At 36.6% G+C, this 17,229-nt stretch overlaps 4 protein-coding genes across 5 annotated transcripts; 2 read left to right on the forward strand and 2 right to left on the reverse strand.

The window, feature by feature from the left end:
- Positions 1-5,174: 5,174 nt before the first annotated feature.
- Positions 5,175-6,468, forward strand: LOC143200007 (uncharacterized). Its single transcript, XM_076410237.1, has 3 exons — positions 5,175-5,681; positions 5,739-5,950; positions 6,015-6,468. The coding sequence occupies exons 1-3, from the start codon at positions 5,286-5,288 to the stop codon at positions 6,337-6,339; spliced, it is 933 nt and encodes a 310-aa protein (XP_076266352.1). The 5' UTR covers positions 5,175-5,285; the 3' UTR covers positions 6,340-6,468.
- Positions 6,469-11,448: 4,980 nt separating this feature from the next.
- LOC143200008 (uncharacterized) lies at positions 11,449-14,246 on the reverse strand. Its single transcript, XM_076410238.1, has 3 exons — positions 12,196-14,246; positions 11,925-12,136; positions 11,449-11,862 (listed from the first exon to the last, which is right to left on the reverse strand). The coding sequence occupies exons 1-3, from the start codon at positions 12,589-12,591 to the stop codon at positions 11,547-11,549; spliced, it is 924 nt and encodes a 307-aa protein (XP_076266353.1). The 5' UTR covers positions 12,592-14,246; the 3' UTR covers positions 11,449-11,546.
- A 161-nt stretch (positions 14,247-14,407) lies between these two features.
- On the forward strand, positions 14,408-16,071 carry LOC143199993 (splicing factor 3B subunit 4). Its single transcript, XM_076410221.1, has 5 exons — positions 14,408-14,563; positions 14,628-14,711; positions 14,767-15,041; positions 15,097-15,667; positions 15,721-16,071. The coding sequence occupies exons 1-5, from the start codon at positions 14,530-14,532 to the stop codon at positions 15,885-15,887; spliced, it is 1,131 nt and encodes a 376-aa protein (XP_076266336.1). The 5' UTR covers positions 14,408-14,529; the 3' UTR covers positions 15,888-16,071.
- LOC143200019 (ribonuclease P protein subunit p25-like protein) lies at positions 15,987-16,914 on the reverse strand. 2 transcript variants are annotated; one of them, XM_076410253.1, is made up of 4 exons: positions 16,740-16,914; positions 16,501-16,682; positions 16,333-16,449; positions 15,987-16,277 (listed from the first exon to the last, which is right to left on the reverse strand). In XM_076410253.1, the coding sequence occupies exons 1-4, from the start codon at positions 16,833-16,835 to the stop codon at positions 16,139-16,141; spliced, it is 534 nt and encodes a 177-aa protein (XP_076266368.1). In that variant the 5' UTR covers positions 16,836-16,914; the 3' UTR covers positions 15,987-16,138. The 2 variants fall into 2 exon arrangements, with proteins under 2 accessions (XP_076266368.1, XP_076266369.1); XM_076410254.1 differs by having other exon boundaries at positions 16,115-16,288.
- Positions 16,915-17,229: the final 315 nt, after the last annotated feature.

Genomic DNA, 17,229 nt, shown 5'->3' on the forward strand with positions numbered 1-17,229 from the left:
ACATATTTTTGAATAAGGAACATTTTCATTGTTGGCGCTATTATCAAATTAAACTAAATATGAATGAACAATAAGAAAAGGATCATTTTTCTCCACAGATGCGACCGTTTATTCTGATTAATACGATTAATACCGACTCTGCGATTAATACCGCTCTCCAACGCAAGAAAAACATGAGTTGCGTCTAAGGGGGTCATTGTCTCTCGGGCGTACTCTCTTGTGATAACGCCATCAGAATAAGAGCCGGTACTAAATTAGCGACATTCAGAACAATTCTATCCCTGTGTCGCACAACGTTCAACTATGGAAGATGAAGACAATAATTTTCGTTGTTGTGGTGGCGGCACAGGGCGCTTATCCATCGGTACCGCCTAATCCGATAAATCTAATAAAGCCGAGCCTAATCAGGCAGAACAAAGTGCCGCAAACTTCCAAGCTCAGGTCCAACAACTAGTTGACCAAGCACAAATACAATAATGAGTGCTATCCCCCATCCACCTTGGCTTGTACAAGTAAATACATGATCTTATAAATTTTAGTGCTATATCTAAAGCTCAAAACATGGCCAGACAGTTCCAGCTCAAACGCCAGTTCGTCAGCCAACATAGACAGAAGTTTCAAACCCAAGAAGCAGCCGCTAACCAAGTAGGAGTCGGTCCCCAGCAACAACAACAATTGGAACAGGCCAAACAGTAATTGCAACAACAAGAACAGAACTTAGCCCATAAACGACTGGCTCAACTCAGGGTCGTTCAACAATTGGAACACGTCCTCATCAATCAAGAATCCCAAATACAGCAAGACATCGCCGCCCAGCAAGCGCTCGAAAGTATAGGCCAAGGCCGTATCGATGGTGGCTGATGAACCATCGAGTTTTATTTTCGTTTTGACATTGACAAAACAGATAAAGTATATTAAGCGACACCTTTTTATTTACTTTTTTTTACTAAATAATATCTTAGTGAATACTTGAGAGTGGAAAGTAATGTTATACAGTCTTAAATTCTTAGAAATAAAAAAAATTAATATATTGGCATTAAAATTTATTATATGCTCTAACACTATGCTCTGCTTTTACACTAGCATCACACAGCACCAACACAAAATACTTAGTCCTCTTAAGTCGTTTTGTCCGATCCATTCCGTCAAGATGCCGGACTACTTCAACATTGACATGATGAAGAAGTTTTTCAATGACCTGAGTAATGTTGTCCATCAAATATCTCTATTTATGAGGTACCAAGGGGCATTATAGCACTCCTCAATACCTCCTTCTGAAAACATTGAATTATGTTTAGTTTATTTACTTACGCACAAGAAATATTTAAAAATAGAATAATTATTTTATTCTCAAAATATAATTCATTTTCCAATTACTGAATTTTAATATTTTTATTGGATTTTCGTCAAACCACATAACACATCACTAAATATACTTTAGATCTGATACACAGATGGTGCCACCTTCATAAACGTAACGCAGTAGTCCTAAACTTTAAACTGTCTAGTTATTACTGTCTGATTATTACCTTCATAACGTTGTAGATACAGATTCATCTGATTCAAAAGTATCTGCAGAAAAACACATTTTATAATTTTCAGTTTTCTCACCTCTTAATTTAGTTTCTTTTACTTTAATTTATTTTATTGTATTTACTTTCAACACTTTTTGAAAATTCTAATATGGATTGAGCAACTGCTTATTCCAATATTTAATTTTTTCGATAGATTAAGGCAAATGATATATGAATATACACATATTATGTGTTTTGCTTAAATCATCGATGTAAAAAATCAGGAATTGCATCCTGGTTAAACAAATGCTCTTACACATTGGGTCTGACATGCAAAGAACAAACTTTCCAGTCGGGTAGTTTGATATAGGAGCTCATAAGAGGTTCCCTTAGGTTTATCATTGCTAACTCTTAAAATGCGTTTCTGTGCTAGAGCACAACCCTTTGGAAAATAATTAATTTTATTTAAACCTTCACATTCTGAAGTACAGCGCTTTGCTTCTGTTTTTGCATTTAAAGAAATCATATTTATTTTTAATCCTACAAAAATAACGTAGTAAATATATGCAAGAGTAGAAAAAAAACACAAATACAACTAGAGAATCGAAAATGAGGAAAAATGGCCAGTTCTTACAGTCGATACATGGTTCGGATGTACCCGTTTAAGTTCCCGTTCTATATATATTTTGTCCCTTTAACAACACATTAAAAACATGTGACTGAATTAATAGTTTCATTCTAATGCGATGTTAGAGAGAAATATGAACTTCAAGTGTACAGTGCGTGTACCCGACTGTAACATTGTCCAAGTCTCCATGTAGAGCGATGAGGAAGATAAAAGTTCGAAAAAAACGAATTTTAGACCTGATTGTTATATTTCCTCTCTTTCATACGCGCTATATTAGGGAAGAAAAAAATTATTAGTTCAGCTATATATGTCACTTTCTTCTAAATTACTGATCCCAAATACTTGAACTGCTCGACTTGCTCTAACATCCCATTAAGATTTACAATAGCAGCCGATCCGTCAGTTATCAACGCTTTGGTCTTTTTTTCATTAATCCTTAAGCCATATGGCTCTGCAATGCTATATAGTGAAGAATGCTGCACACATCCAGATCTGTATCTGCGGATATAGCGCTATCATCAACGAACATAAAATGGTAAAGAAGTTGTGGCATCATATTGAACGTTTTGTTATTGTTGTCAGTTTTTTAAAACTTTTCACATAATTGCATCCACTACCATATTGAAAAGAAGTGAAAAGACAGCATCTTGATCAACAACGGCTCGGTTCTCAAACCGAACTCTAACGGCTCTAACAATTTTCAGGGGAACATCTTCAGCTTCAACATTTTCCAATGCTGGACAAAGTGACGGCTTGCCTATACAGTCAAGACCAGAACGATAATCAATAGAAACAACAATCAATATATATATATATATATATATATATAAAACCGCAATGAAGGAAGAATCCCACTGAAGCGGGACAAAAGCAAATATATGGAACTTGTCCGTATATTTAAAAACAATACAATCGAATTCGGCAATACGAAAACAAGACCTATATGGCATTGGCAACCAAGATCCTATATGAGAGGAAGTATCCATTTCACTCCTTCCCACCCTACAGCAGAGGCAACACAAGGGCGTCATCACGTCACAAAAGACACCAGGAAAAGGGATTCTATCCACTCCTCGTAAAGAGATGGCGGACAAAAGCCGAAGTCGCCATCCCACTTACCCAGGTCATAGTGCCCGAGACTAACATTACATGTTTAAAATGCAATACCTGCTGTACTAGAGAGTAATAGTTGAATCCCAAAGAGGCACCGGGCAGCCGGCACAATGCTTCAACTGCCAGTGACTTCAACTGTGTGTGAAAAGATCCATCAATGCGCGGTTACCATGAGTCCATTCTGTAAAAAGGTCACAAAAATCAGGGCCAAGTGTTCCAACCACGGAAAGAAACACCCTACCAACTTTATAGTGTGCGAAAAACAACCACCACCAAGGAGTGACCGACACCTCAACGAATCCTGCACCAGCTCCCCAGACATCAGTCTGGACAAATCAAGGAGGAAAAAGACTAGCCAGCCAGCTAATGCCATCAACAACCAAATTTTGTCCCGCCAACAAAATATCCTGCTTCATCGGTTAGTTTCATGCCGGCCATAACCATAGTTAAAAAACCCAAGACCAATTTCTCGTACTTCAAAATACGGTCTCTCATGTCAACAATTTCCGATAAGCAGGTTGCCAGAGCGGCGACGGTAAAACAGATTAGCGCGGGCTTTACCCCAGGTAGACTGTCCCATCGGAAACCCCCCAGGTATGGGAGAATTCGTTATTAGAGCCATTCTCCTTTGTGTCCAGAAAGGATTTATGGCCTCAAATCAATTTTTATAGTCACTTTCCAATTCGAGGTGATTTTTTTAAAATATATTTTAAAGTCTCCTTTTACCAACTATGAGTTTATCTGGACTGGTCCTAAAGTTTAACGTGGGCTCCGAACCACGGTTCTCAGCATTAAGCCTACCGGCGAGTACTGGTGAGTGACGAACTTTAGAAATCATCCCAGAACACATCCGGCCTTACCCAGCCTGGTTACTGGCGTAACTGGGATCATTTTCCTTGTCGGATTTTACACTCTTGCCTAGAACAATCCGAAATTTTAAACAATCACAAACATAAATTTACGACCATGCCCCAGCAGGATTCGAACCCGCAACTATCGCAACAGTAGGAGGACCGTCCCATCGCCTTTACCACTGCGCCACCAAGCCTGCTAGCGATGTGATTTTGGTATACAACGTTCATCTCAGACTTCATAGTCTCTTTTGTCGCTTCTTCAAACATATGGTTCAAATATATGGTATTTTTAACAGGCGGTCCTACATAGCTAGGAAATATTTCTTCTAAGGGGGTTCCTAGGTGTGCATTAAGCATTTTTCTCACCCTAGAAAACCAAAACCAAATCAGAAGAATGAAGAAAACCAAATCACATGAACTTGTATAGTATATAAGTGTATACTTAAGTTTAGCTTAAGTAGATTAGTTTAATCCCGTACTCACCTTGCTTTTATATTAATGCAAGTACAAAAGAACAGTGTATAGGTGGAGTAATAAATCAATTTGCAGATTAAAATTGTACTAAGCATATCTAATGTAAGATGTAATTAATAAAAAAAAATTATAAGTTTTTTACTTATCGGGGACAAATAAATATTAAGTTTTATATATTACATAAAAAATGTTACTTATATCTCTTTTTGGTGATTTCTTAATTCAGAAGATAATATTTTTAATGTTAGGTAATGCTATAAAACTAAACTAAATACGTACCAATTTTAACAAAAGGAATAAATAATTTTTAATAGTGTTGTATAAATGTAATTATATTTAATAGGTTATTTTCCCAATATATTCTTGAAGTTAATTCAAGGGATACGTTCAATATGTTTGCATTGCTGGCAGTGCTATCAAATAACACTAAATACGAATGAATATTAACAAAGAAACATTCTCTTTCACAGATGCGACCGTTTATCTGCGATTAATGCCGCAGTCGAAAAGAGTATCGCGGGGGGCAATTAATGTGACGTTTGTTTTTTTCTTACGCAATAAAAACACGAGTTGCGTCTAAGCCAGTCTTTGATCGTCGTGCGTACCCTTTCGTGATAAAGCCATCGGTATAAGAGACGATGCTAAATTAGCGAGATCCAGAACAGTTCTATCCCTGTGTCGAGCAACGATCAACGAGAGAATATGAAGACAATAATTTTCGTTGTTTTGGTGGCGGCGGCGGGCGCCTATCCATCGACGGAATGGTCATCTTTCCAGCAAGGGTTTGGTCCTGCATCGCGACAAGTTGGTGGACAGCTCATCAGCCAAGCAGCCACACAACAAGCCCTACAGAAAATCCTCCAAGCCGCTGCTATTGGTGGACCGGCTGCATCAGGACCATTTGCGGCAGCTGCCCAAGCTGCACAGGCCACCCAGCAGATCGTCCAGGGTGCCGAGGTGGAACAACAAGCTCAGATTCAAGCCGCTGCTCAACAGGTGTTCCAACAAGGAGCTGGCTGGGGTGCCAGCGGAGGTCAAAGCGTTGCACAAGTGGTCGCTCAACAAGCGGAACAGAACCAAGTCCAGCAAGCCGCTCAGGTACTGTATTCTATAATATACCCAACTAGATCGGTATTAATAAAAAAACATATCCAGCAATTGCAGCAAATTCAACAGAAACAAGCTCAACCGGGAAGTACCGGAGCACAACTCCATCAAACTCTGCAAGTCGCCATCCAAGCCCAGATAGCCGTTCAAAATGCCGAAGCTCAACAAGCCGGGCCCAATCAGGCAGGACAGAGCGCCGCAAACTTCCAAGCTCAAGTCCAACAACTAGTTGACCAAACCAACGCTCACCAAACACAACAGTGAGTGCTATCCCCCATCCAATTTTCCTTGTACAAGTATATTACATGGTGTTATAAATTTTAGTGCTATATCTCAAGCTCAAAACAAGGCCAGACAGCTCCAGCTCCAACGCCAGTTCATCAGCCAACAGAGACAGAAGGTTCAAGCCCAACAAGCAGCCGCTAACCAAGTAGGTGCCGGTCCCCAGCAACAACAACAATTGGAACAGGCCAAACAGCAGTTGCAACAACAAGAACAGAACTTAGCCCAAAAACAGCTGGCTCAACTCAGGGTCGTTCAACAATTGGAACACGTCCTCATCAATCAAGAATCCCAAGTACAGCAAGACATCGCCGCCCAGCAAGCGATCGGAAGTATAGGCCAAGGGCCTATCGGTGGTGGCTGGTGAACCATCGAGTTTTATTTTCGTTTTGGCATTGGCTCTAGGACCTTATGTAGACTTTATTAACTTCAAAATAAACAATATTTTATTATAATATATTGATATATTTCTATAAAACAGATAAAGTATATTAAACGTTTTTTATTTACTTTTTTTAGTAAATAACATCTCATGATTACTTAGTTACTAAATTAATAACATTTTATATATAATATATTTATACATTTGTCTGTTTCTATAGAGACAGATAAAATATATTAGAAAACTCTTATTTGTTGATTGTTGATTGTTGTTTGAGATTTTACAGTTGCTTACCTTAATACTTTGCATTCTCAACACAGATATCGCCCATTAAAATTCGCGTCTACACCTAATATATTTTTGCTGATAATTATTTTATAACTCTACTCCAACGCCTACAATTAACTACACTAAAAACGGTCCCAAGGCGGACTGTAAAAAGAGGAAGGTGGTTACAACCCCATAGTGACCATAGTAACATGGGCAATGGGCATTAGACAAAACAAATGGTCTTATGAATATACTTATACACAGAAAAAGAGACAAAGGCTACTGCATCCGGGGTAACCCATGCGCCAGCTTTAGGGAACCAGGATGATGATGAGAGGTGAATTACTGGGCAAAAACAACAAGAAAAAAGCTTCGCTCTGGAAAATGGAAGATATGAACGAGACTGAACAAAATTAGAAAAATGTAAAGCTACGTAAGACTGGGTCCAGAACAATGTCCATTAACATACCGACCACCAATGTAGCGCACGTCTGTTTGATGATTAACAAAAGAATGACTTCTATTGTCATTAATTTTCAGCCTAAATTAAATGGCGTAGCTGTTCTCACGATTCACGGCACAGTGAGACCATAGAGTCCGTTCAATAAAACAGTGAACACGCGCGTCATCTAAATTTATGACGTCAAAAGGTCGCAATGTTGCCGCAGTAATTTTAAGTTTTTGTTCATTTTGACTCTGACATAACAAAATTCTAATCTAAATAAAATAATGAAACAAAAATGTTATAAAATATAATTTATTTTAACGTTATAGTTATCTAATGCATATATTATTGAACGACTTAAAGCTACAATTAATTAGATCATTAGAGTTGTGTTTTATTATATTTACATTGAACTATTTTCCATACCACCTATAAGGTAAAGTTCTAGGCCCGTTTTTTTATGTTACAGTATAACAGGTCAATTAAAAAGGCCCCGGCCTAACACATAGATGGCGCTACTAAAATTAAATCCATATGTTTTTCAGTTAGCCCTAACTCTCAAAAGATACGTGTAAAAATTTGATAGCTGTCGGATCATTAGCTTGTGAATTATAGCATTTTGAGTGAAGCAACTTTTATTATTGTGAAAGAAAACAATAAAAAGGAATTTCGCGTGTTGATAAAATACAGCTTTTTGAAGGAAAAAATACAGTTGAAGCAAAAACTTGGCTTGATGCCGAGTTTCCGGACACTGCCCCAGGCAAATCAACCATCAAGGATTGATACGATAGTTGACAATGGATAAATCATGGCTCTATCATTTCACTCCGAAGTCCAATCGACAGTCATCCGAGTGGACTACACACGATGAACCCACTCCAAAGAGTAGGAAAACGCAACGGTCAGCTGGCAAAGTTATAGCGTCTGTATTGTGAGATGTGCATGGAATAATTTTCACTCACTACCTTGAAAAAGGACCATCAACAGCGACTATTACATAGCGTTATTGGACCGTTTGAAGGACGAAATCACCAAAAAACGGCCGCATTTGAAGAGAAAGAAAGTGCTGCTTCACCAAAACGATGCAGCTAGTCACAAGTCAGTGAAAACGATGGCAAAAATCCATGAATTGGGCTTCGAATTGCTTCCTTATCCACCGTATTCTCCAGATCTGACCCCCAGCGACTATTTCCTGTTCGCAGATCTCAAAAGAATGCTCGCTCGGAAGAAATTTTCGTCGAATGAAGAGGTGATCGCCGAAACTGAGGACTATTTTGAAGCAAAGGACAAATAGTACTACAAAAATGGTATCGAAAAGTTTGAGGGTTGCTAAATTAAGTGTATCACCGTTGAAGGAAATTATGTTGAATAAAAAAAACTAATTTGCCAAAATAATGTGTTTTACTATGGTACACCGGGGACTTTTCAATTGACCTGTTGGTAGTAGGAGGCCTAATCCACCTAATTAACAACTGTATATCCAAGTAATATATTTAATTTGCAGGCTGGTCTGATTACATGTTCGAACGTATCAGTTACCATTGTGTCTCTTTTCAACTAGAATTAAATGACAAGGAAAATATTGTCTGATTCTAAAGGCAATACATTAAACATCTTGATTACGTGATTTTTACTAGTTGAAACTATAATTATAGATCAGCGTAACCTTGTTGAAACCCATTAGCATTCCAAATTGTGATTTGAATGTCTTTATTTACCATTTCAGGTTCTTGGGGGCACCGCTCTATTGTTTTTTAATGTTTGTATTCTCTCAGAAAAAGATTCAATCATCTTTTCCTGCTGGTTCAACTGCTATGACTTTTAGTAGCCATTCATTGGTAGTAGGTTCTTCTTTCTTTATTTCTCTTTAGTTTCTTTGGTTTATGTTTTGGGCATATGTCATTTCAATATAGATGTATTACACTTTTTGGTTGCTTCTTTTCAGTTGTTGTGTTCTGTTCTGCACTGTTCCTTGTGGTTTAGCATGAGTGACTTTGTTTCTTCTCCCTTGCAAAATATATATGTGAAATGACTTTGTGAACATTTATGTTGATTAAAAGTTATTTTTATCTAGGAAAATGTATCTCTGCTTATTTCTATGAAACCTCTTAGCCTCTAAAATGTTAAGCACCGTTAAAAATATCGATAATTACTAGCTTGTATACATCATTTTGAACTATTGAATTTCGAATTACAGCAGCGGTTATTGACTAACTAGCCGACGTTTCGCAATCTTTACAAATTATATGTATATATTTGTATTTCAAAATATATATTGGCATTTCAATTAATTTTTGGGAAACTGTAATGTGTAATTTGTATTTCTAATACATTATTTTTTGTTTTATTTATTTTACTTATATTATTTATCTTTATCTATATTACTCTATTGTTTGTTTTTTAATACAGTCTATCCAAAGTTATTTTGTAATTACGTCATCTAAATTTGTGACGTCAAATCGTCGCAATGTTGCCGTATCAACTCTGAGTTTTAGTTTAGTTTGGCTTTGACATACAACAAAATTCTAATCTAAATAAAATAAATAAACAAAAGTATTGTTTTCAAACATAATTTATTTTAACATTATAGTAAATCTAATACATATATTATCGAAGGACTTAAAACTACAATTAAGTATACAATTATAATAGTTTATAGGTTAGGGGTGTGTTTGATTAAATATCACCTATTGAGTTAGAGTTTATATTTGTATCCCCTGGAGACCTAATCCACCTAATTAACAATTATATATCCAAGTAATACATTTTACTTTCATTAGAGGGCATATTTACCTTTTACGCTTAGTTCTTGTGCCCCTCGGTACAGTGTTTTCTTGCAAAAACATTTTGATATCACTGTATTTTTCCTTCTTTTGTTCTATTAATATGTGTATACATCTTTTCTAATAAAACTAGATTAAATCACTGAATTCTCCTTAATGCATTTGTCATATCTGCAAAACACTTACTATTCTTTCTCTCCTGACACATTTTAACCAAATGCTCATGTAAATTCTGAACAATTACACACATATCTATGCACATAAATCTTTTACACTCTACATTAACATTTCCTACAGTTATCATATATTAATTATATATTCACTTTTAATTGTTTGAACTCTCATCACCCTGTCTTAGAAATTGGCAGCATTGAATCATATCATATTCAGAAAGTTTCATTCAAATGACTATGACTAACTAAGCTGTTAATTTCCAATATATCTCACATTTGTTCCACCATTTATCAATTTCTTCTTCAATGTATCTGAACGAGTTCATCAAAACCGAACCCACCTGAAACAAATACGATTATGGTTGAAGACATGGCGCATTAAAGCCAATGGAACAAAATCCACGCATATAACGTTTACCCTGTGTAGAAGAACATGTCCACCAGTGAATATCAATCATCGTCAACTACCCCAAGCAGAGCATGTTAAATATATTGGTATGCATTTAGATCGACGCCTAACCTGGAAGAAGCACATACTCTCTAAACGGAAACAACTGGGACTAAAATTATATCAAATGTATTGGCTCATCGGGCGCAAATCCAAGTTATCATTAGATAACAAGGTATTGCTGTATGAGTCTATACTCTAGCCCATTTGGACATATGGAATCCAACTATGGGATACCGCTAGCAAATCTAATATATCCATCATTCGACGGTTTTAAAAGAAGGTGTTGCGTGCCATTGTTGATGCTCCGTACTATATTTCAAATAAAGTGATACAACGCGATATTCCTCTAGAACCTATAACGAGTGTAATCCAACGTGTCTGTGTGAAGTACTTCGAAAGAGTGTCAGTACATCCCAACGTACTCGCTAATCAGCTAAATATGCGATGTGATAGTGAAGTGCGTAGACTAAAACGTTTAACACCACCTGGTCTGATTACTTGACATATGCAGACTTTAGAATAAGCTTTAGAATAAGACTAATTAATTAAGACAATATTTTATACAGAAGATTGCTTAATGAAGTGATTTTCTACATGCCATGTATATATAATATAGATAAAAGAAATACTTATTGCCAATAGGGCAGATTGTGAACTCACGAAGTGTAATTAAAAAAAAAAATATAGTTTTTGGTTGTCTAATTTCACCAGACGTTCAATATAATGCGACGTTATGTTTTGTATCAGGTCATAATTCTTTTCCCATATCATAAATATTAGGAACTTCAGTTAAAGGTCTAATAGATTAGACCCCTTGACAATAGAACTGAAAGAATTCTAGAATTAACGTAACTTAAATTTTACACGACTGTCCCAACTATTAATAATTAAAAATGCGTCGCAACAACTTGTAAAGCTCCATATTCCAAAAATTAGCGAAATTCAATAAACAGAAAGAAATAAGAGTAAATGTAAATACAATGGCAATATTTATTTGTTATAAATGATACAATGAAATCTAAATAAATGTCTTATGTTCAGAAGCGGCTATTACAGTATCAATCGATGATCTACCAACCAACATTGATGAATGGGTTTTGACTCGCCTGTTCGGCAGCGATGTCCTCTTGAACTTGGAATTGTTGGTTGATAAGAACGCGTTCCAGTTGTTGTACAACCCTAAGTTGCACCAATTGTTGTTGGGCTAGGTTCTGTTCTTGTTGCTGCAACTGCTGTTTGGCCTGTTGCAGTTGTTCTTGCTGTTGAGGACCGGCCCCTACTTGATTAGCGACCGATCGTTGGGCTTGAATCTTCTCTCTTTGCTGGCTGACGAACTGACGTTGGAGCTGGAGTTGCCTGGCCTTGTTCTGAGCCTGAGAGATAGCCCTAAAAATTATAAGACGATGTAATAGCTCAGACAGGACCAGAGGATTAGCAACAGTACTTACTGTTGTGTTTGGTGGGCGTTGGTTTGGTCAACTAGTTGTTGGACTTGAGCCTGGAAGTTCGCGGCGCTTTGCCCTGCCTGATGGGGCCCAGCTTGTTGTCGCTCCACATTCTGGACGGCAATTTGAGCTTGGATGGCGGCCTGCAGCGTCTGTTGGAGTAGCGCCCCGGTATTTCCGGGTTGAGCCTGTTTCTGTTGGATTTGCTGCAATTGCTGAATACAATTTCTCGTTTAATGCCGGCCGGATTGGGATCGTGCTAGAATACAAGTACCTGAACGGCTTGTTGAGCTTCGTTCTCTCCGGCCTGCTGAGCGATTACTTGAAACACGCGTTGACCGACGTTGGCGCCCCAACCAGATCCTTGCTGGACTTCCTGTTGGGCGACCGCTTCGATCTGCGCCTGTTGTTCCTCTTCAGCTCCTTGAACGATCTGCTGGGCGGCCTTGGCAGCTTGAGCAGCTGAAGCAGTTGCTCCTGATGCAGTCCCAGCTCCAGCAGCAGCGGCTTGTAAGGTTTCCTGTAAGGCTTGTTGTGTGGCTGCTTCGCTGATGGACTGACCACCTGCATATCTCGCCACAGGATTAAACGCCGGTTGGAAAGGCGACCAATTCAAAGGAGAATAAGCACTCGCAGCTGCCACCAAAACGACAAAGATTACCACCTTCATATTCTAACTTTGAGTATTGCTCGTCAAGGGGTTGGAACTGTTCTAGGATTTGCTAATTTGGCACCGACTTTTATACGTATCGCGTTATCGCAAAAGGGTACGCATCACAAACAACGACCCACTTAGATGCAACTCGTATTTTTCTTGCATAAGAAATAAAAACAAAGAGAGAACTGATTAATGGCCTCCCGCGATCTTCTTATCGACTGCAGTTTTAATCGCAAACAGATAAATAACCTATGAAGAGGTAAACTTATACAATCATAATTATTTAATGTCTGTTTCATTTATTTTATTAATTAACATGTGCTTTAATGTTTCTATTAACCTATAATCATTAATATCTATAACATCTAATAATGTCACTAACTAATACGTTAAATATATTCCCAATATGGGTATTTAACTCTAATTTAACTTTAATTAATAAAATGCGAATAAGTTGATTGAATGACCTGATGATAAGTAGCTAAAAATATTTAAAAATCATATGAAACAACTGCTTTGAGCTTGTATATTATATCTATATATTAATCCTTTTTGACGAAAATGGGAGCACCTGGTGACGGGAAATTTGGCACGGTTAAAGCTTATGCGGAGGAAGACTTTGTAGGCCTAAGATTTTTGTGTAACATACAAATAAGTAAATTCTAATAAAACGAAATACACCAACATCAAGCAATCGGAAATAGCCGTCAGATTGGTGACACATAATATATAAACAAATATTTTAAGGACCATAGATTTGGATGACTCATTTTCATTGGACCTGGATGACTCGTTACCAGCTTCTCCAATTCGATAGATTATTACAGTAGATTCTCGAGTAGAATCGGAATCGAGTTGACCATCCCTAATACCGGCAGAGCAATTTTTAATCGGAAGACAAGACCTTACGTTTGGTCTAGTATTGGGAACAATCGACTGAAATCGACTATCGACTGTTCAGTAATTGACTACTTTTTACTATCGACTATTTCAGTCACTATTTTTGGTTCGACTGTTATTACTAGTAACTGTTTTTAGTCGACTGTTTCCAGTCGCTATTTTCGGTCCGACTGATTTTATTACTATTTACTATCGACTGTTTCAGAGTCCTATCAGAAATTGTATAGATCCAAAAGATTTGAAGAGTTTTTTACAGTAGTTAACCTTTTATCAATTATTTAAGTCATTTACTTTATAGAGAGAGAGAGAGAGAGAGAGAGATTATCTTACTCATGATACTTTGTTATAATGTTCAGTAGCGTAGTAATTTAAACTTATAATACTTCGTTGATTATTAAAACTTAATGGAAATTAGATTTAATTAAATGCCATTTAAAAAAAGTTAGTGAGTGTTAGTTCTTGAGATAGTTTGCACTTTGATATACAGACATTTGTTACTTTAATTAATGTTATAAGTCAAATATATCTCTGATCTTATACTGAAAATATTGTCAAAACAAGTTTTAGTTATATTAACATATCATTTTTGAGTTATTCTCTTTACTTTATTATGAGAAATTGTGGTCGAATTTCGACCACAGGGCACCCACTAGTTCAAATAAATAATTGGTGCTTAACAACGATTAAAAGTAGATTTTCCATAATAATCACAGAACTTACATAACTCTAATTTGTAAATATTAATAAAATACCATTCGTTGCTCACTGCTCATACAGATAAAATTAGAAAATAACGTATTTTGTGCCATCTAACGATATCAAATCCTACTAATATAGAGAAGAATATTTAGGAATTAAAAATATAAGACGCTTGTTGTGTCATCTAGCGGATATAACTCGAATTACTGTAGTTAAGAATCTCTCGTCTTTCCAATAAACATAAAGTAAAAAGTAGGGTTATAAAGTCGCTATCAGAAGCCGGAGGTGTTTTTAACTTAATAGTAATTCAGTTTTAGCTTATTTGTGTCAAATATTATATAAACAAGCAACATGGCGAATGGGCCCATTGCTGAAAGAAATAGGGGTAATATAATTCATTTATATATGACGGCAAACTTCAGAATATTCGTAAATAAAATATGTTTTAGATGCTACTATTTATGTTGGCGGTTTAGACGATAAAGTTTCAGAATCATTATTATGGGAACTTTTCGTACAGGCTGGTCCCTTAGGTAATAATATAAACTACCGATTTAAATTATTTTTAATTATATACCACATTTACAGTTAATGTACATATGCCAAAAGATCGAGTAACCATGATGCACCAAGGATATGGATTTGTTGAATTTATGGGTGAAGAGGATGCTGACTATGCCATAAAAATTATGAACATGATTAAATTATATGGGAAGCCGATCAGGGTAAATAAAGCCTCAGCACACCAAAAGAATTTGGATGTTGGGGCTAATATATTCATAGGCAACTTGGATCCAGAAGTAGATGAGAAACTTCTCTATGATACATTTTCAGCCTTTGGAGTTATTCTTCAAACACCTAAGGTAAGTAAATCAGATGGAAAAATGATTTTGTATTGACTTAGCTGTTTTTTGTCAGATAATGAGAGATCCAGAAACTGGTAACTCCAAGGGCTTTGCTTTTATAAATTTTGCCAGTTTTGAAGCTTCTGATGCTTCTATTGAAGCAATGAATGGGCAATATTTATGTAATAGGCCAATTTCAGTTTCCTATGCTTTCAAGAAAGATTCCAAAGGAGAAAGGCATGGATCTGCTGCAGAACGATTATTAGCAGCTCAGAATCCTCTATCGCAAGCTGATAGACCACATCAACTGTTTGCAGATGCTCCTCCAATGGGCATGATGCCAGGAATGGGGATGGCCCCACCTCCACCTCCTGTAATTTTAGGTGGACTTATGCCTCCACCACCACCCACTCCAGCAAACATGGCTCCACCTCCACCACCTCCTGTACCACCACCTTCATCTTTTCCTTCTGGTATACCCCCACCACCACTGCCGCCAACTCAGCCTCCTTTACCTCCAGGAGCCCCACCACTCCCTCCTACATCAGGATCTGGCCCAACACCTCCAAGGATGATGCCCCCACCACCACATCCTTGGCAAGGAGGATCCATACCACCTCCACCCCCTGGCCCTCCAGCATCTGGTAATATTTGAAGAATCTCCTAAAATTCCACCTATTTACTCTATCTTTTTCAGCAACACAAACAGCGAACAGCAACTTTCAAGGCATATTTCCCCCACCACCGCCGCCTGGGAATCGACCTCCTCCACCCAACTGGAGACCACCACCACCACCAAGTTTCCCTGCTGGGCGACCGCCCTTTCCACCGAGGGGACCACCACCACCCCCACCTACTCTTTGAAGTTATTATGTGGATCATACACATTCATCTATATTTGATTGACATATTATGCATTGCAAAAGTATATTATGTTCTCAATCAAAAATAAAACACACAAAATAAATAAAAAAATTATATTGAAACTAATGATTGATATAATGAATGATTTGAAATAAACAGCAACAACAGTTATTTTAAAGAATGATACACCTCATGATCTATTATCTTAACATTTATAACAACCCTGATAATGTATCTTAATGATTTATTAGTTATGGGCTTTGAGCATTACTACTTGATGCTCTATTCCCTCCCCAGGACTTATTTTTCTCCTTATTCCTAGAAAATTGTTTATCTGGTCTAGTATTATTTTGACTTTTATAAGGAACTACTACTCCTGGAGCTTGATACCTAAATATGTTCTATTAGTCACTAAAAATAGCTTGCAAAACTTCTTATATATTACCCCAAATCTTCTGTATTTAAAGGGTTTAATGACAAACAAATATGAATTGTAGGTAATTTTCTCTTAACCACTAATTGGTCCATATCTGAAAGCAAAGGGTCCCAGTACTCATCAACACTAAAAATAATCAAATGTTATTCAGTTCTATTATAAGCTAACAAAAAATACCTTCTATAGCACAATTTTGTAATTTGATGTAAAGTATTATTATATTCCCTTTTCATAATTTCTGCACAGGTAACAGTTTTTCCAACTGAGGCACCGCATCCTGTCCAAACTACAACTTTAGAATCAGGAAAATTATTCAACGCGTGATCCAAAAGATTCCGAATCTTACTCCCACCTCTAACCTTTTTAATTAAAGAAAAATAATAAAATTGTGAACATTATATTAGTAAAAAATTAACCTGCATCCATAGAAATTGTTCTGGCAAGTCGGAAATGGGTATCTTTATTCTATCCAATAACTCTTCATCGTTCCGTCCTTTACGATAATTTTCCATTTTATTGGTTTAATTTTTGGTTATCGCATTATTTATAAACAATTTGTCACTTTACATAGGTTATAACCTTGGTTATAAATAACCTCTTCTTCGTTTATATCTTATAGATTAGGGATACCAAAAAAATATCGATATTTTTTTGCCCATATATTGATATTTTTGTTAGCCGAAATTTGTTGATTTTTTATAGTAAAAGGTATTTCTTACATTTCTAACATTATAAAAACCTCTCAGTTATTTTTAGTAAATGTATTCTTTAAAATTGGTACTTAATTTTAACGATTTATTAAAAAATTCTTTGACCTGACACCCTTGTTTTAGATTTTTTTTTAAACTAGTGGATGTAATTTCCATTGAGCCCTGTTATTCGACAGCAGAGTTACATATTGCCGCC

This window comes from Rhynchophorus ferrugineus, unplaced genomic scaffold (assembly GCF_030347505.1).
Source record: "Rhynchophorus ferrugineus isolate W39M unplaced genomic scaffold, kcgeb_rfMv2 rfM7, whole genome shotgun sequence".
Taxonomy (NCBI): Eukaryota; Metazoa; Arthropoda; class Insecta; order Coleoptera; family Curculionidae; genus Rhynchophorus; species Rhynchophorus ferrugineus.

Bases quoted from the DNA above. Each gene is read 5' to 3' on its own strand.
- LOC143200007 (XM_076410237.1), top strand. From the start codon at position 5,286: ATGAAGACAATAATTTTCGTTGTTTTGGTGGCGGCGGCGGGCGCCTAT. The intron at 5,682-5,738 runs GTACTGTATTCT...AAACATATCCAG, and splicing joins AAGTCCAGCAAGCCGCTCAG to CAATTGCAGCAAATTCAACA. The intron at 5,951-6,014 runs GTGAGTGCTATC...TATAAATTTTAG, and splicing joins AACGCTCACCAAACACAACA to TGCTATATCTCAAGCTCAAA.
- LOC143200008 (XM_076410238.1), bottom strand. From the start codon at position 12,591: ATGAAGGTGGTAATCTTTGTCGTTTTGGTGGCAGCTGCGAGTGCTTAT. The intron at 12,137-12,195 runs GTACTTGTATTC...AATTGTATTCAG, and splicing joins AAGCTCAACAAGCCGTTCAG to CAATTGCAGCAAATCCAACA. The intron at 11,863-11,924 runs GTAAGTACTGTT...TATAATTTTTAG, and splicing joins AACGCCCACCAAACACAACA to GGCTATCTCTCAGGCTCAGA.
- LOC143199993 (XM_076410221.1), top strand. From the start codon at position 14,530: ATGGCGAATGGGCCCATTGCTGAAAGAAATAGGG. The intron at 14,712-14,766 runs GTAATAATATAA...CCACATTTACAG, and splicing joins CGTACAGGCTGGTCCCTTAG to TTAATGTACATATGCCAAAA. The intron at 15,042-15,096 runs GTAAGTAAATCA...GTTTTTTGTCAG, and splicing joins TTATTCTTCAAACACCTAAG to ATAATGAGAGATCCAGAAAC.
- LOC143200019 (XM_076410253.1), bottom strand. From the start codon at position 16,835: ATGGAAAATTATCGTAAAGGACGGAACGATGAAGAGTTATTGGATAGA. The intron at 16,683-16,739 runs GTTAATTTTTTA...TTAATTAAAAAG, and splicing joins AACAATTTCTATGGATGCAG to GTTAGAGGTGGGAGTAAGAT. The intron at 16,278-16,332 runs GTAATATATAAG...GAACATATTTAG, and splicing joins TTAAATACAGAAGATTTGGG to GTATCAAGCTCCAGGAGTAG.